This window comes from Passer montanus, unplaced genomic scaffold (assembly GCF_014805655.1).
Source record: "Passer montanus isolate IOZ18808 unplaced genomic scaffold, ASM1480565v1 scaffold1, whole genome shotgun sequence".
Classification (NCBI taxonomy): domain Eukaryota; kingdom Metazoa; phylum Chordata; class Aves; order Passeriformes; family Passeridae; genus Passer; species Passer montanus.
In genome coordinates this window covers 1,614,540-1,641,911 of record NW_024356504.1, presented here as the reverse complement: position 1 = coordinate 1,641,911, position 27,372 = coordinate 1,614,540, and the positions used below count along the sequence as shown (strand labels likewise).

Below are 27,372 nucleotides of genomic sequence, written 5' to 3'. Positions count from 1 at the left end.
ACACATTTCAAACAGAGGACTTAATTTAACTTCACTGTCAGTTCCCCTTTAAATTCATGATTTTAACTGATTTTTCTTTCCATAATTCTCTAAACTTGGAATTGCCTATATATTACTGAATTGAATGGAATGGTTTTTTTTAATTTTCCAAAACATATATCTGTTTGATCCATCTTCCCAGCGCAATGCTAAAAGCTTTTTCTTTCTCCAATCCTGCAGCAAATAGTAATAGCAGTTCTAACTTTCTTAACCTCAAATATATTCAAAAGCAAGATTACCTCAAAATGAACTGCTGAGGTTAGACAAGCTAAGAAGTCCATCTACCTCTATTTCATCTTGCATATTATTCATTTATATATTGTACAGTCCCTAGGAAAAAAAAAGAAACATAGGAAAGTAACTCAGAAAGGCCATCAGTCATTTAAGTGTTGTTTATTTTCAAACAGTACCATTTCTTGTCAGAATGTAAGAAATTGGCATATCCATTACACCTGCCTGAATGAAACTGTGCTGTCTAAATGCCTTGGATGAGCACTGGAACCAGTTAAATTTCTACCAGCCTGTTCCAGGGAAAAGGCTTTGCTGTAACACTGCAGCACAGTGCAAGCTTCAGAAAGAATTTTTTGAAATCATACATAGAAAATTTGTCCTACTTTTGGAGGAAAGGGCAGGAAGGGGAAAAAAAGACCCAAAAAAGCCTAGTATTTGTTACATCAAAACAATTACAGTGGTACATAAAAAGGCTGTAAGAAGGCATTTATTCTAATAGTCTTGGATGTTCAATCCGTGTAATAGTCCAGTCTGGTTTTGCTCCTTCTGTAAACTCCCTTTGGAACCTGAAAAGGGAAAGATAATAAGTGAAGAGTTGTTAAGATTTACTTGACCTTCAAGAGCTACTAATATGACAAGGAATCACAAAGAAATATTTTACTTCAAACTTATTGCTTAAAAGCTACTTAAAATTTAATGCTTATGCCCCAAAATGGAAGATAAAAATTATTTCCATAGTAAGAAACAGAATGCACTGACTTCAGAGCATTTTGGTTCAGATCCCACAGACAGGATCAAGCAGCAACTGTAAAGACCCTGATATCAAGAAAACACTCAGCTTTCACAGCAGCATTATGAATAATTTATAGAAGATTTTGATCTGTAAATAAAGGGTTTCATTTAATGGGATGGTAAGTGAAGGGAAATCACATGGTCCATATTCTACTTGAAAATTTTCCTCTTTCCTGAAGTGTAGTTTAAAAGGCAATATATTTTCAGAACTATATCAAAGATCAAGTTAACAGTAGTCCTGAGTCTCCCCTATCTAAAGACAAGCCTGAGCTTCAAGCTGAATTCTCATGTTCTCAAATAATCTGCATGTCATGGACAAGAGAAGTATACTATCACTGCTTTGCAATCCTGTGCAAATCCACTCCTGCAAAGTGGGATTGGGAAGATATTTGGGCTTAAAAGGAAGGCTCTCAAGGTTAATAGAACCTCAGAAACCTCCAGCTCTAAGGAAGATGTTGAATTCAGCTAAGGGATGGATCCACAACAATCTAGCCAGGCAAAAAGCACTGGTCTCCTCGTGTTACCTTTGTTTCAGAGCTCCTCATCACCTCGACTTCACATTTCAATTTCAAATGTGGGTGTAGAAATCCTTGATCATATTGCATTTATCACACAAAAATCCTCACTTCTCCCAGCTTCTGAGAATTTTATTTTCAATACATTTTGCCAACTGTACAGGTATTTTCTGCGCTGCTATGACAAGAGGGGTATTTAAAAAATTTGGCCCTAAAACCAAAACTGGAAAGCTGGATGAGAATTAACTTAGATTAGAATCAGAGTAAATTAAAAGCACTGGGTTCTGCAGTGGCACAGTGGGACTGCCTACCCCACAGGTACCTCATGGACACGGGAAAAGAAAGGGACAAGCAAGCTTACTCATAGTTTGCTGTTAAAAGATGTTTCTTTTCTTTTGTGTTTTCATCTCCAAACACAATCTGGAAGACTTTGGCTTCACCTGGTACTTCATCAGGTAGATTAGCACCATTCAGATACCAGAAGCACATCAGGATGCTAACAAACTTTCTTCCTGTTGGAAATAAATCAAAACTTAAGTGAGATCTCATGTTTCTCACCAATCAATGCTCCTATTTGCTACCTACCATATATTCTAGTGAGACCCTGGAAGAACAGCTGACTTCAGCCATAAAAATATACAGGATAGAATAATGAGTGATAAAGTTATTTTATGCCATACTCATGGTGTTTAGCAAGACTAAAAATACACTCTAAAAAAATATGTATTTTGAGTGTGGTGTCACATGTAAATAATGAAACTGTATAAAAAAAGTTGGTTCCCACAAATTCCAAAGATAACTACTGATATAAAAAATGCATGCAGAGTAGTTCAAACATGGCAGCAATATAAGAGGGGAAAAAGAAATTCCTGTTTCCCAAACCAGGAAAAATGCTTGTTAGGTCTGACAAATTGAAATGCTCAACTGAATACCCAGGGTTACACCCACATATCATCTCCACTTGTCTGACAGTGAACAGAGCACACAATCCCGGTATCCAACCAAAAGAAAAACTTGTTTGAGCTCAGCACCAGCTTAAAAAAAACTCAAACCAATCAAGGAGTCCTAGAACAAAGTGTATTTAGTGACAGAAAGACTAAACCAATAAAATTTAGTTCATTAGCCAGCCTTCACTTTCTTCTTGCAGGATGCATTGTCATTGTTGAAGCAAACTACTTTTAGCATATATTAGAATAATTGTTTTTGAGTGGTTTCACATTGCTGAGGACTAATAATATAAAATTCTGTACAAAAGAAGAGGAATAAGCAAAACCCAAACAGAAGTCAAAACAGTACCATGATGTATTAACAATAATCTATCTCTGGTTTAAAAGGAAATCAATACATTTTAATGGATGAATTACAAATTGAGAAACAAGGGATGAGAAACAGTACTCAAAATCACATCTGCATGGAAAATGTCTGTTTAGTAGCAAACCCAGGAAATAAGACTGCTCATTGCTGAAATGTTTTAGGATTCTAAACATACCATCATCATCATAGTAAATGCGAACATCTCCTTCTGTTGTGTACATGATTGCATCAATGTCAGCTGCTAAAGCATCCCTGTGGCTGTCAGGGAGCAAAGAAATCTTTTCCTTCAGCACCTGAAGTACCTAAATTCAGAAAAACTGTCACTTAGTTTTTCATTAGGAAATTTAAGTAACAATCTATTTCTACTGCAGTTAATAAAATGAGCTGTACTGCTAAAACATTTGACCAACACATGTAGCAGCTAAAATGAAACACTGGGAAGTTTGGGCATTCCTAAACCACAATTCAGCAGCATTGAAGAAGGTCCATTTACTGCTCAGAACAAATGAAGACCAAGCATCTTAAAAAATGTTTAGAAAAGGTACTGTCAAAACAGCAGCAGCAACACAAGCCATGTCAGGCAGAAGAGCCCAGTGAAGCTTGCTCCCACAATTACACTCTGCCTTCTCACCACTGAATTCTCACTGTGAGCAGGTTCCTAAGCTTTGGATTCAGTGTCTTTTAGCTCTCTCTCACAAATTTCTTTGAAAATCAGTTTCATTACCAATGAGTTTATCTTTGCCGTTTTGCGATCCACACTCCATTTAGAACAAGTTTAAACACTTGCAAATCAGAACTGACTGAAAATTGTAATTAATGTCCTTAGGAGGCTCACATCCATAATTATCTAAGTGTCCTATGATCCACACAGCTGTGTTAAGTAGAAAATGGTGGGGTGGAAAAACTGTACAGAGGTAGCACCCCAAACACCACATAAGAAAGTCAAGTCACAAGAAAGGACGAAACTGCAAAACTTATTTTTAACTAATACTCATTTTTTACCCTAACTTGATCTTCCATTTTCGAGTAACAAACAAATGCAGAGGTTACATGGAAGCAAGAGCCAATCTTCACAAGGAGACACTGGTTTCTAGTACATTTTGCAGGTATGAAATTCACTGGCCAAAGAAATGACAAAGTAGCCTAGGATCACAGCCTCATCTACTACATCCTTGGCTTACATGAAATCTCTGCATCAATGTAAACCTGAAAAATTTACAGTGACCAGAGCAAGTCCTCTCAAGAGGAAGCAGAGGAGAAGCCCTTTCAGAACAACTGCAAGAAACAAACTCACGTTTTATTGCTATCTCTGTTCAGAGAGAGGAGGCAAGACTGTTCAGAGGGGATGCACTAGAACAGCACCAGAGTTTTTGCTGCAAAGGCATGGGTGGCAATAGGACAGGCCATGCTGACATCCTGTAACAAGGCAGGCAGAGACCTGCAGTGTCTCCTCCACTTGACTCTGATGCATCTGTTACCTCCATGCCCTGGGAAGGCCAAGACAACTTCAGCAATTAAAAATTCATAAAAACACAGAAAACACAGCACTGATGTTTAACCAGGTCAGTCATATCCCTGAGACCACGACACAAGACTAAGGCCTTCCAGCCAAAACCAGGAATCAGCTCCATGATCTGATGGGGGTGGGAATGTATCAGTGCAGCTGGGATGAGCACAAAGCAGTTTCTTTCTTCACACAAATTCTGGAGCACAGACTGAGTCAGCTTCAGCCACCTGCCTACACCTAGAGACACACAATTCCACCTGCCATCCAGAGCCCACTGCCTTTCCATCCTTCCTGCTACACCAGCAATCTTTCTGGCATTTGGTCCTTATGCTCAACAGCTAAAACATATTTTATTTTGCTTTAAATACAATAACTTCAAATCAGGTTTCATGCCTTGAAATAAATATAAAAAAGCTGTAGGACAAAAAATTGCCCACCCTATGTCACATTACTCTGTTTTTGCCAAATTAAACCAAACTGGCAACTTGTAGATAATGACAGGCTGAGTGCATCCATGTCACTTTGTAACAGACAATCAACTGCTCCAATAGGAGATGGAAAGCATTTACCTCTGCTGATACAAGTTCTTCCAGCAGGTCAAGTTTACGCTGAGACAGCAGCTTTGAAACAACAGAGAAGGCCTATCAAAATAAAACAGAAACAAAACCAAACATAACAAGTAACTCTAGGTTGGCTTATTTTTCAGACAAATCCATAAGTATATGACAAACAACCCAAACAGTCCATGATTTAAGATTTCAATATTTGCAGAGGGTATCACCACTGAAATGTAATCCCTTCAGCATTACAAGAGTGATTTCATGAATTGATAAAAACATACAAGTTCTTTTCAATTTCTTATTTAAAACATCAAAGCCTCCAATAGGTGAATTAGAAAAGGAAAGAAAGCTTTGCAATATTTTGCATGTTGCTTTTACTCATTCTGATAATTCAAACAGTCTTTCCCTGTATTTTGTCCTCCTGCCCTCTTTTCCAATTCATCTTCTGGTTTCAGTCAAAACTGATGCTGCAATTCACAAATTTTCTTTAAAAATCTGGTTTAGTCTCTAGACTTGAGGGAGCTCAACTCTCTTTTCTCCCCTCAATTCTGCAGGCATATTGACATACAATTATGCCTCTACATATTCAAGTAGTGCACTTGTGAAGGAAAGTGTATTTAGGACTCTACACCAAGTAAAAACAAACAGACACCAAAACAAAACCTCAGAAAAACAGGCCAAGGTAAAACACGTGGTTCAGCACATGTCAAATTATTTGTTCGAGGTTTTTTCCCTCTCTTGAATTGATCCTAACAATTTTAACATTCTGTCCCCTGATGTGTTGTTTTGAGCTGTTTTGGTTTTTTTTTTGGCAAAAGTAAACATAATAATAAAAAGTTTGCTAACAGATAACTCTGTAATTTTCATAAGACTAACTTTGAGATACTTCCCTCTCTGACACATTCTGCTGACAAGGTTTGGGCTCATAAATTTGGAGAAATAAATATATAAACACCAGCTCTATGCCTGTCTAAGCTTGATCATTTCAGGAAAACCTGCTAAGAGGAGACACAATGCTGCTTAAAATCTCTATAACATTTGGAATAATCTTCCTTCATGCTGCTTTGGGGGATGGCTTAACCAGTTCATTTTAATTGTGGAATCTGGGAAAACAAATTCCTGAAGGAAAGTACAGTTCTGCTTATATCATTTGCCTTGAAGCGTGGTGCTTGGAGCCAGCAGGGGGGCTGGGAATGTGCTGCTCCATGTATTTTACACACAGCAGCACATTCGTGCTATGATGTCCACACATAATAACATCAGGCTGGACATCAGGGGGAACTTATTCATGGAAAAAGTTGTCAAACATTGAAATGAGCTGCCCAGGGAGGTGGTGGAGGCATCATCCCTGGAGGTGTTTAAGGAAAGACTGGACATGGCACTGATGCCAGAAAGTGGTTGATGAAGTGGTGTTTGGTGACACGCTGGACTCCACGCACAACACGGACACAGAGCTCCTGGAGTGGGTCCAGCAGCAAGGATTAGGCACTGGAGCATCTCTCCTACAAGAAAAGCTTATGGAACTTGTTCAGCCTCAAGAAGAGATGGCTGAGAGGGACCTCATCAATGTTTATAAATATTTAAAGGAGGGGAGTGACACCAGTATGGACCAGGGTCTGCTCGGTGGTGCCAAGCAACAGGACAAGAGGCAATGGGGCAGAAACTGATGCACAGGTAAGTTCCACCTGAACACAAGGAAGGACTTCTTTACTGTGAGTGTACCAAGCATTGGAACAGACTGCTCAGAGGTTGTGGAGTGTCCCTCACTGCAGACATTCTAGACCTGTCTGGACACACTCCAGACCCATGTGCTCTAGGACGACCTTGCTGGAGCAGGGAGGATGGAGCAGATGACCCACTGTAGCTCACTCCTACCTCACCTGTTCCGTGAATCTGTGACTATGCCCGAAATCTTCTCCAGCCTAAGTGGTTCTATAATTCCATGAGAATAGCCGAGCCCCCGGCAGCCCCTGGGAGGCTCAGCAGGACCCTTCCCCTCAGGCCGGCCGCTCTCCTCGCCCCCAGCCCCGCTCACCTGCTTGGCTCCCCGCGTGAACTCCTCGATGCTGAATTCGTGGTCGAAGTAGAGGCGGATGAGCAGGTAGTAGAAGCGGGTGCGGAGCCAAGCGAAGGGGCTGCTGATCCTCACTACCACGACACGCCGCTGAGGGCCCTCGGTCCCGGATCCGGCGCTGCTGGCGAACCGAGCGCTGAGCTGGGGCGGACGGGTCCGGGCGGGGCCCGGCGGGCCCGGCGCGGCTNGGAAACGCGGCCCCGGCCCCGGCCAGCGGTCCGGGCTGCCCGCGGCTCCGGCCGCGCCGGGTCAGGGGACACGAGCCCCGGTCACCCCCGGAGAGGGGCGGCCTTCCCTCTGCTGGCCCTGGTGGGGCCGCGTCTGGGTACGGTGTCACTTCTGGGCTTCATGTGTCACCTGCTGCAGGTGACCCTGCCGTGGCAGGGGCTGGACTCGACGCTCTCCAGAGATCCCTTCCAGCCCTGACAATTCCGTGATCCGCGGCCTCCCGGCCCTTGCCCAGAGGACGAGGCAGGAACGCTTGTGCGCGGGCTGTTCTTTCCGGGGGAAGCGGCGGGGCGGACGCGGTGCCCGCGGCCATGGAGCGGCGGGAGCAGCGGGAGCCGCAGGAGCAGCGGGAGCCGCGGGCCGCGGCCGTGGAGCGGCTGGACGGGGTGACGCGGGAGCGCTTCCTGCGGGACATCTACCCGCGGGTACGGGGCGCTCTGCCCGGGAACCGCCGGGGCGGCTGGGGCTCCACGGCGGCACAGGGCAAGGCAGGAGGTGTCGGGGACCGCTCCTCAGCGGGCGCAGCTGGGGCAGGCCAAGGCCAGGGTTTGGGTTTGGGTGCTCCTGGAAAGGTCCTGATGCTTTGAGGGGAATGGGAGTTTAGGATCAAGGTCCTGTAGGCAGGCCCTGTCTGCTGTCTGAGCTGCTGGCAAGTTCCGACAGGTAATCTCTGTAAGAGTCCACTGCATTTGGCAGTGGTTAAAAAGTTTTGTTGCTTTGTCATCTTTTGTTTTATTCCCGTCCTCCGGCCATTACCCCCCACCCTCCGAGGTCCCAATGAAAATGAAAAGTGTCTTTCTCCTTTTTGTGTGCAGGCTCGATCAAACCTTTTCATGGTTGTGAGCAGCAAGGAACCTGGTATAGGTGGAAAGAGCTTCTCTCATGAGAATATAACAGCATCACCACAGCTCACAGTCTGCACCTTAACTTCGTGGGCTTTTACGTGTTTTGTGCTAAGCCTTGGCTAGAAGGATTAAATCCATTCCTTTGTCTGGCTGGATTCCTAAATGGCCCCAGCACAAAGTGTGGGCTATAATTGTCTTTGCCTCTCCATATCCTTAGGATGCTTTTCCTTAGGAAAGAACACATAGAAACAGTGCCATAATTTGCTGCATTTTGTTTCAACATTCAGCATTTGATTCACATTGCTTGTGAACAGATTATTTGTAACCTTGTGCAGTGGGTCCTGGCATTCAGCTGACTTGTTTGCTTCAATGTAATTTGAAAAATTCATTCTGTTTTTTTTTTTTTTTTTCTTGTGTTGGATGCTGTGATAATACTGAATTTTGTTGTTGTTGTTCCTTAGAGAAAGCCAGTAGTGCTGACAGGACTGGAACTGGGTGCTTGCACCACCAAATGGACAACAGATTACTTGAGCCAAGCTGAAGGATCTAAAGAAGTGAAGATTCATGTTTCTGCAGTGCCACAGATGGATTTCCTCAGTAAGAACTTTGTGTATAGGTACTTCACTCCAAAGCCTCTTGTATTTTAAAGGCATGTGCTTGTAACTTACAGACATACAGTGCATCTGTCTGGAGCTGAGGGTGGGAATAGGAAGATAGTTTGTGAAAACATTACAGTATGTGTCAAAGGGTTGTCCTAGATTTCTCCCTCTTCTATTAATTCTGCACCCTGAATAAATACAAGGAAGGTGAAATGAGGGGCGAAACAGCACCTTAAAAATGATGTCATGGAGTGTTGTAAAGGTATTTTGCCAGCACACTCTTGTAGGAAATTTGAGCCTGGTACTTGCAGACGTTAATTGAAATTGAACCAAAACACCCTTGTTATCTACACTTGATGACCTGGATTTTGCTGTAGTTACATGGTGCATTCTCAGTGTTATTGAATAGTGACAATTTCTGACTCACTGTGTGTCTGATCCCCTTTGAATGCTGGTGTGTGTGTGCCAGCCATGGTATTCCACTCCAGAAGGGGTGTAACTAGTTAAAACCAAGCTCCCTTCGAAGTTAGCATGTGCAGCTTTCAGAATGTTCAAACCACTGGATACCACACGTTTCACCAGCTCTTTAATCTTGATGTGGGCCACAAAAAACCTTATCTCCTCTGCAGCTTCTCTTATGTAGCTGCCAGAACATTTCTCCTGGGTTCCTCTAATATCAGTCATTGTGTTGTCCTTCAAGGGTAAATGCCTTTATTTTAGCAGTCCTTTGTTTTCTCCAGGTGGGAACAGGATGTGCTCAGTGTGTTAAACTTCTAAGCAGCTGGGAGCCTGTGTTTACAGCCACAAGTCTCTGAGTGGAGCCTGTTGTTCAGGGGATAAACACAAATTACAATCATGATGCATTCTGCTCACTGCATAATGAACTATTGAATCTCTGAAATGAGGGTGTACTTGACTAACTTTGCCTTATCTCCATACTTCATTTTCTCCACTCTGCTTTGGGGTGTTTTAGTGTCTCTTGCTGTGAGTTCACATACAGCTTTTCTGGAGTCTTAGTTTTAGCAGGTTTGTAGACAGCCAAATGGGCTCTGATGCTCTGATGGTGTTTCATTAAAGCAGGTGTCAGTACTTTCACATACTTCACTTGAAATTCAGGAGGCTTTGACCTTTCCACAGCAAGCCCCTCATTCTAATCAGAAGGGACAGTAAGTAGAAACAATAGAAACTCTGAGGAGTTAACATGCAGTTCCATTAGTTTAAACTGATGAACATCAGTAGTACTGCAGTTCTGTTGTGAGTTGCATGCTCTACCCCTGTTTTTGTGTTGGTTCTGGAACTCATCCAGCCAGGTTGTGACGTGCTGCAGAAATCTAAACGGTTTTCTGCTGGTTTAGCTTTGTAAGCAGGTTCACAGAGAGGTCAGATGAGTGCCAGTGCTACTGTAAGGGGGGAGATGGGGTGATTAGGGCAGATAGCAAGGGCAGAGCTGTGGTAGCACCAGAATGCATCAGTTTAGGCTGTAGTAGAGCTGTGTTCTCACTTTCTTCAGCAGCAAACCTAAATGGATATGATAGAACAGTTTGGCTGAAGTTAGAGCATTGGGTTTTGTTTGGTTTTCCAAAGACTGAAATGGGTTTTGTATCTGCCTATTTCAAACAAGCCTCAAATGTTTAGAGAATTGGTTTAAGTACTGTCAGATGTAGGTGCACATTCTAGTAAAAAAGATAACAGGATGCAGAAAAATTTTACTTGAGAATTTTACTTTCTTCTTAACCCTGGGTACTTGGTGATTGCCCTGAAATGTGATGTTTATATGCATTATCCAGTGACACTTAGTGTGAGATGGTAACACTGAATTCATAATAATGAATACATGGCCTGTTGCTGATTGTGCTTGGTTTGCTATTCAACTATCAACTGATACCAAAATCTGTAATCTGCATGAAAAGCTCCCATTATGTAGATAAATATGTAACACTTACTGACTTCAGAAGGACCAGCTCTAATGCCCAGTGACTCTTCTTGAATCTTCTGAAGTTGTGTTTAGTAAATTTAAGGAAAACTGCGAAGAAACATTTGAAGTATCAAGATGCCTGTGTTTTTAGGAGCTGAAAAAGCATATATATTTTTTTTTAATCCATATAACTGAAATAAATTTTATAGATGTACAAATGCAGGTAGTTGTCTGTGTTCCTGCACAAATTCATAGCAGAAAATGCATAGATACAAATATGTGCATCTTCCATGTTGGAGTTTTCTTGATGCTGAGCTTTTCTGCAAATTTATAAAAATGTACAGTAAACAAGCCTAAAAATGACACACTTAAACAGATAGGAAGTATTGCCACGGTTTGAGTCTTAATTTGACTGTGAAAAATGTTTTGTTCTGTGACTCAGACCTTTCAGAACTCCTAAGCTGAAGAGGGGATCTTAACAAAGTGTATGAACACTGATGGAGCCGCGTCCTCTGTGGTCCACGGTGACAGGACAAGAGGCAATGGGCACAAGCTGAAATACAGGAAATTCTGTTAACCCCTTCAACACACACAGACACACACTGTTTTACAGTGAGGTTAGTCAAACAATGGAACGAAAGGAACAGGTTGCCTAGAGAGATTATGGAGTCTCCATCCTTGGAGATCCACAGAACCAAACTGGATGCTGTCCTGTGCAAGCTGCTGTAGTGAGCCCTGCTCTTGGCAAGGGGCTTAGACTGGAGGAGATCCAGAGTGCTTCCAGCCTCAGCTACTACAGGATTCTGTTTGGATGTATATTGCAACAATTCACTAAAACAAAGAAGTTTCTAAGTGTAGTATTTCTGTCTTCTGAGAACTCTTCAAACATCTGCTCAAACACTGATTAGTCACTATGTTAAATTAAAAAAAATAGGAGAGCAGCCTATTGCATCTTCCATTGCACTTGATATGGTAAGGGAGCTTATTATAAATCTGGAGTTTAGACTGTGTGTTGTTACACTGATTCATGGTATAAATTCAAATATTTGTATTTCAGAACTCTGCCTTTTGATGTATTTGTACGAAGAGCAGCTGAAGTCAAGCACAAGGAGTACTTTCTTACTGAGGTAATTTCCTTAGTGTCACAGTTGCTTCTGTTACTTATTTTGCTGGTATATGGAGAGAAAAGTGATGAATTGTAATTTGAAGTCTTACTTCAGTAAAAAAGTTGATCTTTAATTAAACTTTCTTGTGGGTTGATGCCAAAGGAAAAATGTGAGAAGTAATTCTTAGAAGTTTTTTTTGTATGTGTGCAGTGTGGTTAACTTCATGCTGTTTCTCTTAACAAAAACTGCTTGCATGAGCAAAAATTCCAGTATGAAATTTAGAAATCAAATCTTGCTTTAGAATAACAACATATAATTTGTGTGTTTTGCAAGAAAATGTCATGAAGATATTTTAGAATTTTATGACTATCAAAATACAAATCCAGATATATTGTAACATAATTTGTGAGTGGCAAACGTGTGGTTATCTCTACATATCAGTGTTCAGTGTAGAGATTTTTCAGATAACTGTGATTGGGAAGAAAAATAGTTTTGAATGTAGACATATTTTTTACCTTTTATGCTGTATAGAATGCTGTAAGTTTTGAAGCCAATAAAAATAGTTTTCTCCATTAAAATACTGAAGAACTTAAATTATAATCTGTATTTGCTTTGAGTCTGTTCAGTAACAGATGCTGAAGCAGTTGACCTGTCTCCTCACACTTTACTCTTCTTTCAGTTAACTTATTTTTCCCTTTTCTCATGATGAGCTGCAGGGATCAGTAAATGGCAGTATAACAAAGTAGCTGAATTTGTAGGTGCCCTTTATTTGTATAATATTTTAATGAAATTCTGCATTAGATAAATGAGAAAATACAAGCTCCTGTTTAAGTGTTTTGGTAATTCTTATTAAAGAACCCCAAACAATTATCTTTTTGTGTTCTCTTCAGGATGAAAAGTACTATTTGCGATCAGTGGGTGAAGATGTTAGGAAGGTAAGTTACTGGAGATTACAGTTCTATACTGTAAAGTTGCAGTTTAGAAATATTTTTTAAAGTCTGTTGTCATCCAGCTTACTTAGGGTCACGTGGTTTGTAAATCTGAGTGGACTTAGGTCAGAGTACTTCAATGTGTCTAAAATAGTTGCTGTTGCATGGGAGCTGAGCTGATCACTGAAGAGAACATTGCTAAACTGCCTTTCTTTACTTTTGTTCTAAACTAATATAAAAGGATTTATGCTGATCTCTTCCACTTGCAGTGTGATTCCTAACAGCCATGATTAAGAGCAGCTCTCTAGCTGTCCTTATTAATGGCATTTGGCAAGTCATTGCTGAAAAGCATTGCTGATTTCAGGTGTTTGCCAATGCTGAAGTTCTAACCACGTTTCATAGGATTGGAAATGACCATTTAAATGTGCACCGAGGGTTCTCTAAGGGTTACACCCTTTCTGTTTCAGGATGTTGCAGATATCAGGAAGCAGTTTCCTATTTTAGCAGAAGATGTTCATATTCCAGAGTATTTTGAGAAGGAACAGTTCTTCTCTAGTGTCTTCCGCATCAGCTCAGCTGGACTACAGTTATGGACACATTATGATGTAGGTAATACATGGGTTTAGAATAAAATGTTGCAGATGGCATTACAGAGTTGAGAGAAAAAGGTGCAAATCTCTGTCGAAGATTAGAGAATAATAACAAACTTCACATATTTTTAAACAGTAAAATGAACCACATTCAGTGGTACAGTGAGGTTTAAATGTTGCATTGCTTAGGCATAATATATTAACTGGGTTTATGTCTAATTCCAGATTTGTAAGATTAAAGGGTGTTTTATTTTGTTTCCCCTTTTTAAACTGTTTTGAGTTTCAGTTGAAACTCTGAAACACAGTAATTTTAAACATTTTTGTCTTCAACATTGCTTTCCTTTGTTTTGTTCACTCTATTGGCCAGATTAGGATAAATTCTAGTTGTACAATACACTTCCAATTGTGCAATGATTGTAGTGGTTTCTGGCTGCAATGCAATAGATTCCAAATAAGACTGTCTTCTAACACTGTGCAGTGAGTTCTGAATAAATTTATTTATAAGGTAATTCTTAACATATGAAGGTTTTATTAATACTCTTTTTTTAAGCTAATAATTAGATCAGTTGAAGTCTATATATTTATTTCATCAACCTTTGGCTGACATTTCTATTATTACACTACTCACAGGTAATGGACAACTTCTTAATCCAAGTCACAGGGAGAAAACGAGTTGTTCTGTACAGTCCTCGAGATGCACCATATTTGTATTTATCAGGTATGCATGTCACAGGTATTTATATTTATCAGGTATGCATGTCACAGGTATCTAGATCAGCATTTGGTGATCTTACGTTTTCAGCTCACAAGTGCTGCACTGTAGAAAATAATCACTAACAGATGACTTGCTATAGAAGGAGTAATTTGTTCCTTTAACTCTGATTCTGTGCGCTTTAGTCAAGGCTAAGGAAAACAGCAATTTTGCCTGATTATTTTCAACACCTAACTGAAGGAGTAAAATGTTCTGTCTGGGTTCAAAATAGTATTTTAGATGTCAGGAAAAGTGTTTTTTGATGTTAATAAGGTTGCAGTTACAGAACAAATACAGTCAACAGGAGAATATCTCTTCAGTAAATGAGGGGTGCCATCAGGTTTTCCTGGTTTTGAGAAATAAACCAGTACTAAATTTGATTCAAGAACTGCCATCTCCAGCAACATAATAATGCTTTGGTACTGTTGGAAGAGTGGGAATATTTATTCAGTGAAATTTTCCTAGGTACTAAATCGGAGGTGCTGGATGTGGATAACCCAGACATGGAGAAATATCCCCTTTTTGTGAAAGCCAAGCGCTATCAGTGTGTTTTGGAAGCAGGAGATGTGTTATTTATTCCAGGTAAGTAGTCAATAGTTCCTGACCATGGCACGGTATTAAACAGTCTTGTTTCTAATTTGTGATTTCTGGAGATGGTAAGAGATTACTAAAGCATTTCTCTGTTATAAGTAGGAGCATTGAAAGATGTTGGCAAACCTAATTTACTTTTTCCAACTGTACAATTAACTTGAGAAACAGTATATCTACTTACAAATCTTACTTTCCCTCAAGTGTACACTCTATGCTCCTGAATTTGTGTCTTAATAGATTAATACTCTAAACTTGCCATCTGAAATTACTTCAGTGACCTGAGTTTTTTAGTGACAGAATTTGAGTGAAATACCATTTCTGTTCTTCTGTAGCTCTGGCACTTGAGCACTATGAGGCACATGGTCTGATGAGAGTTATGGATGGTAGAGTTCTTGGACTTTCTAAAGATTAATAATTGTCTTTGGGGAATGGAAACATAAGTCCTAATAATTGTTCTGCAGAAGCAGAAAGCTGCTCCTGGGCTGACATGACATATTCTGGTAGTCAGGAAAAGGCATTTGAATTACTCCTATTAAACTACTCCTCCTTGTTACTGATTTTATTTTAACTCATTGTCAGCTTGCAGCAGATAAGACTTATCCTGTCACTTTTACTTTATCTGGACAATATAAACAGGTCAGTAAACAAGAAGGTAATAGTTTTTTTAGAAGTTATTTTATAATAGTTTCTTAGCCTTTGACTTGTTACTTAATTTTGAACTTACCTTTATGTTTCTTCCTAAATAAACTTTTGGTTATAGTTAGATATGTCCATACAGTTATATGTCACACTGCTGCTGATGTCAGCATCCCTGTTTTCTGTTTATAGAGTCCAGATACTTGTTTGTCTTTGCCAGTGGGTGAGCAGAGTCAAACTTGAGACACACTTGGCTCTCTTTAAGACTGAATGGAGAGTATAGGGATTTTTGAGTCCAGAGAATGGTGCTTTGTTAGCATCCTGCAGTGCATATCACTGAAAAAAAAGATGTTTTCTGAGGAATGTGTGTGGTTATTATGAAGAAGGTAGAAACAGCCCCTCTTCCTAACCTGAAAGAAGCTTCATGTTGATTTCTCAAAATAAACTTTTCTATGTCTTCAGCCCTTACAGGCAAATAAGATGCAATAAACACATTATTCAGACATTTAGCTTCATACTCAAATATCCTAAATATACCATATTAAACTGATTCTTTAAATGTCCTCAATGAAACAAAGATGTCTTGGCTTCCTTACCACAGTCATGACGATTCAGCTGAAAAACCTCATGCCTTCATTATGAGAAGATTAGCGACTTTGCCTGAGTGACCTGGCTGATGCTGGTGGTTTACATTAATGCCTGGACAGCATGTGCAAGGTTAGGGACTAAGGGAAAATAGATACCTGCATTTAGAGTGGAGGAGAGCAAGGGAAGGTGTCTTTCTTTCACTCTACACATGCTTATCCTTTGCTTACATTTGAGTCCCTCTACACTTTAGCAGTTGTTACTTTTATGAGAAGTTTTGGATCAGCATAAATGTATTGAAAAACTTACTAAATTTGGTACAATGCAATACATTCATGTGGATATCTATAAATAGACAAAAATGCAGTAGTTGAGGCTTTTCCTCAACTAGATTTAGTTTGGGCAATTCTGCCACTTGCTTGGAGTCACATGGAAGTTTTGGACAGTCATTTTTATTTTAGACACTGTTCTTTCTACAGCTTTGTGGTTCCATAATGTGATTTCTGAGGAATTTGGAGTGGCACTGAATGTCTTTTGGAAGCACCTTCCTGCTGAGTCCTATGATAAGACTGACACTTATGGAAATAAAGATCCCATGGCAGCCTCTAGAGCTATACAGATCTTGGACAGAGCCTTGAAAACACTTGAAGAACTACCTGAGGAATATAGGGATTTTTATGCTCGGAGAATGGTGTTACGTATCCAAGAAAAAGCCTACAGGAATGATTATGGATAAAGTAAGACACTGCAATTCAGCAAGGTCCCTTGCAAGTAGAAAATTGTATGTTAGTATGGAAACTGTCCATATGTACTTACATACACTTTCTGTGAGACCAATAAAAACTGTCAATAAACATTCATCTCTAACAAAGTTCCTCTTGTAGATTTTCTTCCTAGTTTTTCACGTGCAGTGAGGTCACAATCTGCTTGATCTGGAGATGGTCTCTTTTCTACAGTGAGACAGACATTTGCAATACCTCCATTTACAACTGTACTTCATGTGCAGTGAGGTCACAATCTGCTTGATCTGGAGATGGTCTCTTCTACAGTGAGACAGACATTTGCAGTACCTCCATTTACAACTGTACTTTTTTGGAATGTTCTACCTAAATTTTTCTGAACAAAAGTTTTGGTATGTGGGCTGACAGCATGTATGCTTAGAAGTACTGCACCTATTTGTGAATGCAGCCTCACTAAGTTTTAGTTTTATGAAAGCCATAGTGGTTTCTGAGGAGGTCCAAGCAAGCCATTGGTGGTAGCTGTAGTGGTCATGGTTTCTTTTTAAGTGATAAGCTGGCAATTAGTGTAGGGAGTTTCTTCTCCCCCTTGTAGTGAGACAGAGTGGGTATGGGAAAAAAAGCAAAAACTAACCATGCCAGATTACACTTAGAATTGTGCAGGAGCTTGAGTGCAATGTAAATGATTGACCCTTTTCCTAGCTCAATAATGGGGGGAATACTGGGGGGAATATCTTCTCTGTCACTGCCCTAGTGCAGTCAGACAGCATTGCTGTTCCTGCAGCTGTGGAACACTTGGCACTAATATGCCCACAAATCCATTCAGATTTGTCCTGCTGTCCTACTACAGTCCTAGTATCTGCAGTAGAGTTCATAATTGTGGAGTAGACACAAATCCTATCGGGGGTGTTTTGTTGCCATATGAAAGGGGGGTTTGCATAGCATCTTTTGGGATGGAGCCTGTTGTTTAGGCATTGTAGAACAGCAGATTGTGATGCTTACAAAAGCCCTGTGAAAGGTGGGATCTGACAAAAAAAAGGATAGGCATTGTCTCTTTGAAACACCTCTGATGTTACTACTTGTGCTGTTTGGGGAATGCAGCATTTATCTTACTTAGGTCAGTCTGTTACTTCTAGCAATATTTTTTGAGAATTGTAACTTGTCAAAAGCCCTTAGACAAAATAAATGTGTAGTGTTAAAAAAGTGCTGGGAACAAAGCTTTCCTCAGAAGAGCAGGAGCTTGAACACTGTGCAGATTATTCTTCTAAACCTGTTCTTCTTGGCAGTTCCACACAGTGAAAATAGTCTAGTACCATGTGAATGGGCACCCGGCCACCTCAGTGAATAAGCATGAATGGAGCCAGCCAAGCGGCTCTGACGGGCATCATTGTACGTTCTGAGGGTAGAATTTAAATTTGGGATCACAAATAGGTCTCCCAAAATTTCTGTTCAGAAAGGAACAAGGATTGCTTGTGCATACTGCTGAGACAGAATCTCTCTGCCTGTTAGGCTGGGGTAACCTCTTGGCTTTGTTGTACTGGCAATGTCAAGCGCCCGGTCTGAATTGCAGAGGTGAACACAGCATATTCTTTGTGTGTTAGGACTGAATTGAGAGGTTCAGAGAGCCTGCAGGGCTCAATGAAGCTGTGTTCCAGCATTGTGCCTGCACAGCCATCCCTTTAACTGCCAGCAGCTTCTCAAGATACTGGTACAGAGAATTACTGTGCTGAGGCCTCCTGCCATTCCTTGGGTCTCCGTTCACAAAAGGGAGGTGTCACCTTGGTATTCTCAGGCCCCCTCAACACTCAAGTGTAAATTTTATCTTCATGCTGCCCACTTTAAAATGAAGCCTTTATTTCACTTTGAAAGAGTTTCTTCAATTTGGTATTTAGTAACTTCTCTAAAACAGTTGTTCTGATATGCTATAAAAGAAGAATACAAGCATTTTAAAAATGTATTTTCTTAATTTGAGTATAATCTGACTAGTGAAAAATATGGAAGTTACTGTGTTAAAAAAGTAAGTGCTTTGTAACAACTGTGCAACATGGTGTGATGCAGGCAATAAAATGATGAATGAATGATGAAAGCATTAAAGGAATAACTTTCAGATAACATAGTAAGACATTACAAATAGGCACAGTTAGAAATCCATCACTGAAATCACACAAAGAATTAGAGCCACTGACATTTTGTGGATGTTTGTCTGTTAGAGGTCTTGCCACAATAAAACAGATGTTGTGTTAACAGGTATTAGAAAAATAAAATGTTGTCTTCATGAATCTGATATCTTCCTGCAAATGATACCAGTGTCAAAGATACGCATTCTGAGACAGTAGCTTTTACAAGGGATTCTCTAAGTTGGTGTCACTGAATAACCAAACATTCTGGTGTTATTTGAAGGACGGATGAAGTTTTACATTTTCTTAGTTACCCAAGTTTGCAGTAAAACTGTACATTAAGATCTCCTGTTTTACTTTGGGTCAGACTCTACAGTGGGGATAGATTCTGAGCCCTGTGTGTAGGAATTTCTGGGAGCAACAATCTCTCCTAAGTGGCAGCTCCCGAGAGCAACAAGAGCAGATGAGTTTGTTTCCAACTGTTCAGGTCTGTTCCTTGTCACAGATTGAAGCCATTAAAAGAACTGCTCAACCATGTCAAACGTGCAGCTCCACGTGCGGTGCCACGTTCATACAAGAATGCTCAGAAGCTGCTGCTTGCAGTAATAACACAGATCATAGCAGTGGACAGTTTCTGCTGTGAAAAGTTATACTTCACCTGTCAAGCAGGACATGAGTTGCTTTAAACTTCAACCACAAAACCCTAATGTATTTCTCATGATGGGGAATGGGAAAGAAGAGCTAAGCACATGCTCTGTAAGGGATGCAACAGCTTTGTCTGACACCCAGGCTTTGGAGTATTGCTCAGAACATCAACTCTGGTGTGGGAGAAGAGCCTCAGCCTGCCCTTCAGCACTGGTCTGTCTCTTGACTGGTTTTTATGTCTTGCAGCAGTGCTTTCTTCAGAAACAACTCAGCTCTGAAGTGCCAAGTTTAACAAAAGAAACTAGCAATCATGACAGAAAGTGCTCTTTTGAGAGCCTACGGAAAGAAAGAAAATTTATTCTGAACCTTGAAGTAATGGCACTGTGTTCCTTTTCAAGTACATAAGGTGTTAATACACATGAATTAAAACCAGATCATTTATGTTTCCCCTTTTTATTACCAGATGCTTTTCTGGTCATTTGCTTAAGTAGAATTTGATACTTCTTGGGTCACTTGGAAACATGTAATCAAGCCCTAATGACAGGAAATGACAAAGCCATCACTACCTTATAGCCCACACTGCACTATGTTCAAAATGACTGCCTGAATCAGTCTTCCATGGTTTTCACAGTGATGTGGAACAGCTAATCCAGTGCAAGTGGGTTTTTTTGTCAGCAGGAGGAGTGAATTATGCTGTTGATACTGATAGAATGAAGTCAGCCAGGAACACTGTGTCTGGCACTGGAAGAGGTAATGCCTGTCTGATACACAGGTGTTATATGATCTTGCCTTACTGGCTCCATGACTTCATGTTACTTTATTCCAGTTAAAAACATTCACCCTACCTCTGAACAGATTTAAGAGATCAACAACACCAACAGAAAGGAAGCTTTGGTCTTATGTTCTCCATCTGCTATATTCAAATGTGTCTTAAATTTTCATCAGGTTATGATCATTAGAAGTAATTTTTTTTTAATTTACTCTACCATCCTTACAAAAATGAAATGAGATTTCAATATAAGATTTTAAAGGATTGTGAAGTAACTTTGAAGGTAATTTAAAGAGGCTGTCTCTTATGGATTGCAGTCTTGAGACACCTGCCTTTGCTTTTGTATTGCACAAGGGCACCAGACACATATTTGTGTTTGTAGATTCTGCAAGGCTGGGATGAACACTAAAGTGTCACTCACAACAGAGCACACACATCCCAAAATTTTCATTGTTAATAAATTCTTTCTTGTATTAACTGATAAGACCCCATGTAATTTAAAATAAGCATTCAAGGTTAATGAATGGGTATACAATTAACCTCAGTGCTTCAAATTTCAGTCTGTACTAGACAACAAACATTGGTTACGTGCAGAGATGAAGTAACTGTTACTCCAAAAGAACTTCCAGGGAAAATCTGAGTGCATGCTCATGCACAATCATTTTTATCTGTGAATATCCACAGTTGTAACAGCCTAACTCCTGAACTTACTTAGCAGTTTTATTTAAAATAATTTGTATGACTATTTAAATATATAGCACTGCTGTTACTTATCTCTATCAGCAATGATCTTTGTTTAGGAAGATAGAACAGCTTACCATAAAAGTGCTTGTGCAGGGAGGATTTTATCAATGGGAGGACAGAGAAAACTGCTCCTTTCAGCCACATGTTAAGGATGGTACCCTTTATCATCTTCCAAAATTAGGGGCCAACACTGATTAATGCATCAGCATTTGCAGAGATGTGAATAAATCAGTCCCAGATGGGAAGAAGTTTATCAAACTTTTTAGCATTTTAGATTCACACAAAATAAAATAATTTCAGTCATCTGGACAAGTTCATAGAATCAAGCCTTGCTTTGAAAGAATTTAGCAGTCACAGTCTAGTACACGTTAGCATGTCTCAAAATATACCAGAAACAAGCATGTAATACCAGAACACCAGTCATTACTGGGTGGTACTAAGGACTGTGGAAGGTTGCTCACTCCATTAGAAAACAGAAGTGTCTTGAACTACACCACTATAAGCCGGAGAGCCACCTAACTTTAGGCACTTACATCTAAGTTTATTAAAAATTGCCTTTACAGTTAGTGTTGAAAAACGAGCATATGCAAACTATGACCCATTTTATCCTGACACAGAAATGTTCCACCCTTGGCTGCCTCATGCCAGCTTTCCTGTGTTTGTGAGATGCCAGTAAGCTATTTTAAAATTATGGATGCTGACTACACAAATACAAAGCATCCTTGAAGAAAAGTCATCAATTAAATCTGATTTTTAAACTAGTCTCCACAAACACCTGATAAATCTTAATCCACAAAACTGCACATTCCTTGTTTAATGGTTTTATACTCACATCAAAGTGGTTTCACCCATTAGAAATAGTTTATTTTCTACATAGTTTGCAAAATTTATTTTTAGCATGCATTGTAATGAATGACAGAGGCACATTCCAACAGAGTACTACAGCTGTTTAAAGAATGAAAAACAACCAGTCAGTTTTCCCTCCACAACACGAGGTCTCATAACAGGATTAGTTTTACAACAAAGTGCCTATTCTTCAAAGTAATGCAGAACACTTGAGCCTATTTAACAGTTATTGTAGGCAGCCTCCATCAAACAGGTTAATATTGTTTTAACAGGACAGCCATCCAGAAACTTTTGAAGACAATGTCAATATTTTAATAGCTATTTCCAAAAGCTTGCAGCGATGTAGTTCTGATGTTTTGGCAGGCACAGAATTGTTTAGAAATTGGTCTCTGATCTGCAGTGTTATTGGATTGGGCAAGTGTTAGCACACCCAACTTAGCCTAGTCAGTCTGAAACTAAGGGAGCAAAAGCAATAGAAAGTTCTGGGGGTTTTGTTGGTTTACTCATTAAAATACTATTTTGTAAATGGATGGTTAAATATATTTCAAGCCATTTGTAGGCTTTCTATAAAAACCACTTCTTTAGGTGACCCATATTTCCTTTACAGAAAAAATTCTTCACACATGCCGCCAATGTTATCCAAAGGTCCATAAAGGGGAAAAAATGTTCCTTGAAACACATTAAAAGTTGTTATAAGCCTATTAAGATGGCAATCAACAAATGGGATTGAATGAAATCTCCAAGAAACAGCCTCCAAGAAATTTAGTTCCATAAAAAAGCAGATGGAACTAAATTTCAGGTTCTTTACAGTTTGTTTGCATGTTGCACTTTGCTTCATCAATTACAATAGATTTCTTTTTATGAACTAGGTACATTAATCTAATTATTAGCAATAGAGTTCTCTTTCAAATTGTAGGGTCCACACTGTATGCATAAAACTTTCTATCACCCTTAATATTTTGAGTGTTAAGAAAATTTTCTTAGGAGTACAACACACTTTCCCCATTATTCAGTGATCACTGCTATGCACAATTTCTGCCAAAAGTTGTCTACAGGGAACCTTGTAAGTTTTAATGATGTCAACAGAAGAAAGTTCCTTTCCACAGTGTAAGAGTCACAGGAAACAAAGAGCAGGGCAGAGATGTCACCAAGCCATCAAACATAGAACCAAAGTTCAATAAAATGCCCTTTTTCAGAACTTAGCCACAATTGTTTGTGTAATCTTCACAGTGTTTTGCTAACTTGCTTTTGTATTCCTATACTTCCAGGAAATCCAAAACCACTTGGAGTTACTGGTTCATTGTTAATGGCTGCAGCTGTCTTTAAGAATGATTCTAAGCTTTGTAGCTAAATGGGAAGTTACTTGCAACAGTAGAAAAGTTCCATTAATATCATAATTGTCCATCTTTCAGTATTTCTTTCTTAAGTACACTCAGGTTTGGTGTCTGAACCAGGTTACATCTTGTGTATCAAATCTGGCTGGCTTTCTATTTAGAGGAATTTTTTCTGTAGGGAAAATTAGGCTCCAAAAATAAGGTTTTTGGATGGCTCTAGAAGCAACTACTGCAGAACATTTAAAGGAGATAATAGATATTAAAACAGAGGCATTTTGAAAGAGCTACAGTCAACACAGTCTGAATTTTTTTAATGCAACTTGTAATTTATGGCTTGATTAAGAGCCACATCAATGCAGCAATTACCAAGTAAAACCTTGCCACCCAAGGTAGGGATGTCACCTCTTGATGTGACAATAAAGGTATTACTGCTGGTCCTTACAGAAGTTAGCAAAGCAACAGCAAGGTATATTGAAACATGAACAAGCTACACACTAATCAACAATCCTGGTTACTTAACATAGCTACATCACAATTTTTAAGCCCCCAGGTGAAATGGCTGTTCACTAGCAGATACTACACAATTAATTAATCAAACTTTAGAGTGACAGAAATGGCAAGGTGCACATAAGGAAGAGAAATGCATTGGCACTATTATTCCAAAGGTGAGTATTTCTGACTTTGTTCCAAACAGGAGAAACGTTACAAAACTGGAAGATTTAATTACCTAATTAAACAGGTCTCCGCAAAATACATAACTAACATTTTTCTTAGAATCAATTTCCTTAAGCCAAAAAACTAACCTTACATCTCTTATTCACAAAAAGCAATAATTTTAGCCCTGGAAGCCACTCAACTGAAGTATCTACACATCTGAAATTCCCAAGTACTTTAAAGTCCCATTAAATGCAGTATATGATATTAGACATCCAGGACTAAAAATTCTGCCAACGGTTTAAGAATAAACATTCACATTTAACAAAAAAACCCCCAAAACATGTATAGGATTGTTCTTCATGACACTTTTTTTCCAGGAATCAAAAAACAACATCTGTTATAGTTTTGGGGTCCCAATAAGCCTTTTTAATCTACACAAATTTATATATGGTATCTATTAGCAACACAGAATTGATTTAGTATTCTGTTTAGAAAGCATCTGCTCAAAGCTGAAAATCTAGATGACAACATTAACAGAGTTAAAAGTGCTTCTACAAAGAATATACTGTTCATATACATACAGTCTCAAAATACTTCATGAACTCTGAAATGGTTGTCTAAGGAGGGAACTTCATCAGCAAAATGCAGTTGATCATTTATTTCCACCCCAAATTCTTCAAGTATCTGTACAAATTTCTCATGCTCTCTCCCAATCCATGACCTCATTGTGTCAAACACTTGGTACGGTGTAACGTGGGCATGAACTTTAATTCCTGTCTCTGCAAGTTCTTTCAGCACTTCAGGGTAAGTAACCCAAGTGTTGCTTCCTCCCGAGTGACCACCATCCAGCCAGTAAATTGCTTTTATGTTTTTTAAGAAGGCATCTGTATTCTTGTCTTTCTTGGCTTCCTTCAGCTCATAGAGCAGCTGGTTCAAAACCACACAACCTTTACTGAAGCCAATCAAAGTAAACGATGCTGCACCTACAGCAGAGGGTACCATGACGTTCCCAGCAGAATTATTAGAGCATTCACAATCTCTCTCCCTTTCTTTGGACGAGCAGCCATTTGTTGTAGGAACAGACTGCGGCTGTGATTTACAAGCAGCTATTTTTGCATCCTTGCTGACACCGTGCACGTTTTTCTGGGACAGCAGAACATTCTGAGAGAGTCTGAATGCATTAACCAGCAAAGCGTGGAGATGCCTGAAAGCTCCAAAGTCAGTGCTGTGCTCTGGTGCTCCAAACATGTTACTTGTCACAAAATTGTCGTAACAACTGAATTTGTGCAGGTGCATTCGAGAACACTTTATGACCCAAATAAAGCTGTTGGGGAACCGGCGAGCGAGTATGGTAGCAACATTTTCAAAACTCCAGTGCTCCCACTGAAAGTTTTCTGGGTGGCAAGACATGATGTCATGATAGTTCTGAAAAATTAAAAAAATAGAAAAGATGCATTACTACATTGTGAAAAGATTCAGCTCCAATGTACTCCTATTTAGAAAGGAGAAAAGAGTCCCTTTTGACAGAAAGAACTGTAAAAATCCCCATGCATTAGAGGCTCCTACTTTCCAAGTTAGCAGAACAAGAAACACATAAAAGAAACAGGTATATTTTGACTTGCTTCCTTTAATACTTTTACCACATATTTTTAATACCCCCAAGATCAATACAATGAAGTCAGCATATGAAAATATTCATACGTTTTGTTGACTTCACACATTGAAGTATTATTCAACTTAGTATGACACACAATTTTACTGCATTATCTCTATCTAAGGAAATACTCATTATCTTACTACAAAACAAAAACAGACTTAAAACTTTATAGCAAGTTTTCTGGATTTTATACAGAAACAATAATATCCTCTCCTCTCATTCACCTGCAGGAAATTTTTATTGCCTTGTTCACCTCCAAAGAGGGCAAAGATGGAAAGAAATTAATCCCCAAGTCATGAAAGAACCTCATGTCTGAAATCTTAATGGCAAAGAATACCAGTTCATTTATTTTACTAAGAAATAATGAAGCCGTACGCAAGAACAGCAATCAGACAAATCTTCATAGGTTATCCCAATCCTTAAAATAAAAACACACAAAATTTTGCATCTTCACCTGACAGAAGGGAAAGCCTTTTCGCTTGAAGAAGAAGGCACTAGCCCTGCTTTTGAGAAGCAGTAACGACAATTGAGATCAGCTGGCTACCAGAACATGTTATGTTAGAGTGGTCAACCAAGTGCTTGGGGACAGCACTTCAGAGCCTCTGTAATTTCTTGCCAACTCCAGAGACCACGGGACAGGCTGAGAAAGCACCAGTGCCTGTTGAGTCCCCAAGGGGCAGTGTCTGGGATGTCCATACACCTGCATAGTGCTCTGCCTGGGGAGGACAACCGGGACCTTAGGGTTTTGTTGTCCTGTCTCCATTGGCATTCCCTGCCACACTTCCAGACACTGCCATCCCTGTCACTGTCACCCTCAGGCAGCGCTCTAGGGCTGGAGTGACTCCAGAGAAGGCAGCAGTGGGGCTGGTGAAGGGGCTGGAGCACAAGTGCTGTGAGGAGCAGCGGAGGGAGCTGGGGGTGTTCAGCCTGGAGAAGGGCAGGCTCGGGAGGAGGGAGCCCTTATTGCTCCCTCCAAGTCCCCGAAAGGAGGGGAGCCAGATAGGGTCGGTGTCTTCTTTCAGGCGACAACAGGACACAGTTTTAGGTTGTGCCAGGGGAAGTTTAGGTATTAGGAAGCACGCTTCGCAGAAAGAGTGACTGGATATTGGAATGGATCGCCCAGGAGGTGGTGGAGTCGCCGTCCGTGCAGGAGACTGGACACGGCACTCAGCGCCAGGGTCCAGCTGACGCGGTGCTGTTGGTCACAGGCTGGACTCGATGATCTCCAACCTCAGTGAGGACGCCTCTGCTCCCCTGCACTACTGCTCCAGCTGAGGTTTCCGGAGGGCCGTTCCCGGCACCGCGATGCTCCGGGAGCCGGGCAATGCCCGCCCGCACGGCCCTGCCGGCTGCGCCGCTTCCCCGCTCCCGCCCCGCCGCCGGCCCTACCTGCACGTCCCCCGGGAAGTACACGACGTGGTGCTGCGGCGACGGCGCCGGGCCGCGCGGGGCGGGCGGCGGCAGCAGCAGCAGCTCGTTGGTGCGGTGCGGCTCAGCGCCCGGCACCTCGCCGCCCCCGGGCCCGCCCACCGGCCCCCGCGGAGGGACCCGGCTGGGGGCGCCGCACGTGAGCCCGCCCCGCGATGACGTCACGCGGCCGTTCAAAAGGCGGCGGCGGGAAGCGGGTGCCCTGAGGGGGCCGGGCCGGCGGCAGCGCGGGGTGCGCGCCTGCGGGACTTACGGCACCGGGAGGCGGGAAGCGCGTGCGCTCGCGCCGCGCGCGCGGGGCGGCCCCTGAGGGCCGGGCCGGCGGCAGCGCGGGGTACGCGCCTGCGGGACTTACGGCACCGGGGGGCATCTAGCGCTCCGCGTGGGGCAGTTAGCTTCCAAACCGGACGGTATGTGCCTCCTGAAGGTGCTGGTTGTATTAAAGAAAAAGTAAACGAAAGGATAGCTTTGAAATATCTGGCTTAGGTTACGCTGGTTCTGCCGCATTGGAAGAAAAGTTTTCACCTGCGCTGGTGAGAGCTCTGTGTTTTACACGGCAAGCAAAGCAAGGAAACAGAGCCTTTAGTTTATTTCTAGGCATTCACGGTCCGTTTTTCTAGAATTCTGATAT

General features: G+C 40.9%; 3 protein-coding genes across 3 annotated transcripts; 1 reads left to right on the top strand and 2 right to left on the bottom strand.

The window, feature by feature from the left end:
* Positions 1-416: 416 nt before the first annotated feature.
* On the bottom strand, positions 417-7,573 carry MAIP1 (matrix AAA peptidase interacting protein 1). Its single transcript, XM_039696777.1, has 6 exons — positions 7,390-7,573; positions 6,994-7,265; positions 4,968-5,039; positions 3,067-3,193; positions 1,939-2,089; positions 417-836 (listed from the first exon to the last, which is right to left on the bottom strand). The coding sequence occupies exons 1-6, from the start codon at positions 7,571-7,573 to the stop codon at positions 758-760; spliced, it is 885 nt and encodes a 294-aa protein (XP_039552711.1). The 3' UTR covers positions 417-757.
* TYW5 (tRNA-yW synthesizing protein 5) lies at positions 7,381-16,678 on the top strand. Its single transcript, XM_039719038.1, has 8 exons — positions 7,381-7,685; positions 8,567-8,721; positions 11,677-11,746; positions 12,616-12,660; positions 13,122-13,259; positions 13,875-13,962; positions 14,461-14,577; positions 16,287-16,678. The coding sequence occupies exons 1-8, from the start codon at positions 7,572-7,574 to the stop codon at positions 16,541-16,543; spliced, it is 984 nt and encodes a 327-aa protein (XP_039574972.1). The 5' UTR covers positions 7,381-7,571; the 3' UTR covers positions 16,544-16,678.
* A 4,930-nt stretch (positions 16,679-21,608) lies between these two features.
* On the bottom strand, positions 21,609-26,821 carry CUNH2orf69 (chromosome unknown C2orf69 homolog). The gene is made up of 2 exons (XM_039700981.1): positions 26,703-26,821; positions 21,609-25,081 (listed from the first exon to the last, which is right to left on the bottom strand). Exon 2 carries the CDS (start codon positions 25,064-25,066, stop codon positions 24,242-24,244), a length of 825 nt encoding a protein of 274 aa, XP_039556915.1. The 5' UTR covers positions 25,067-25,081; positions 26,703-26,821; the 3' UTR covers positions 21,609-24,241.
* Positions 26,822-27,372: the final 551 nt, after the last annotated feature.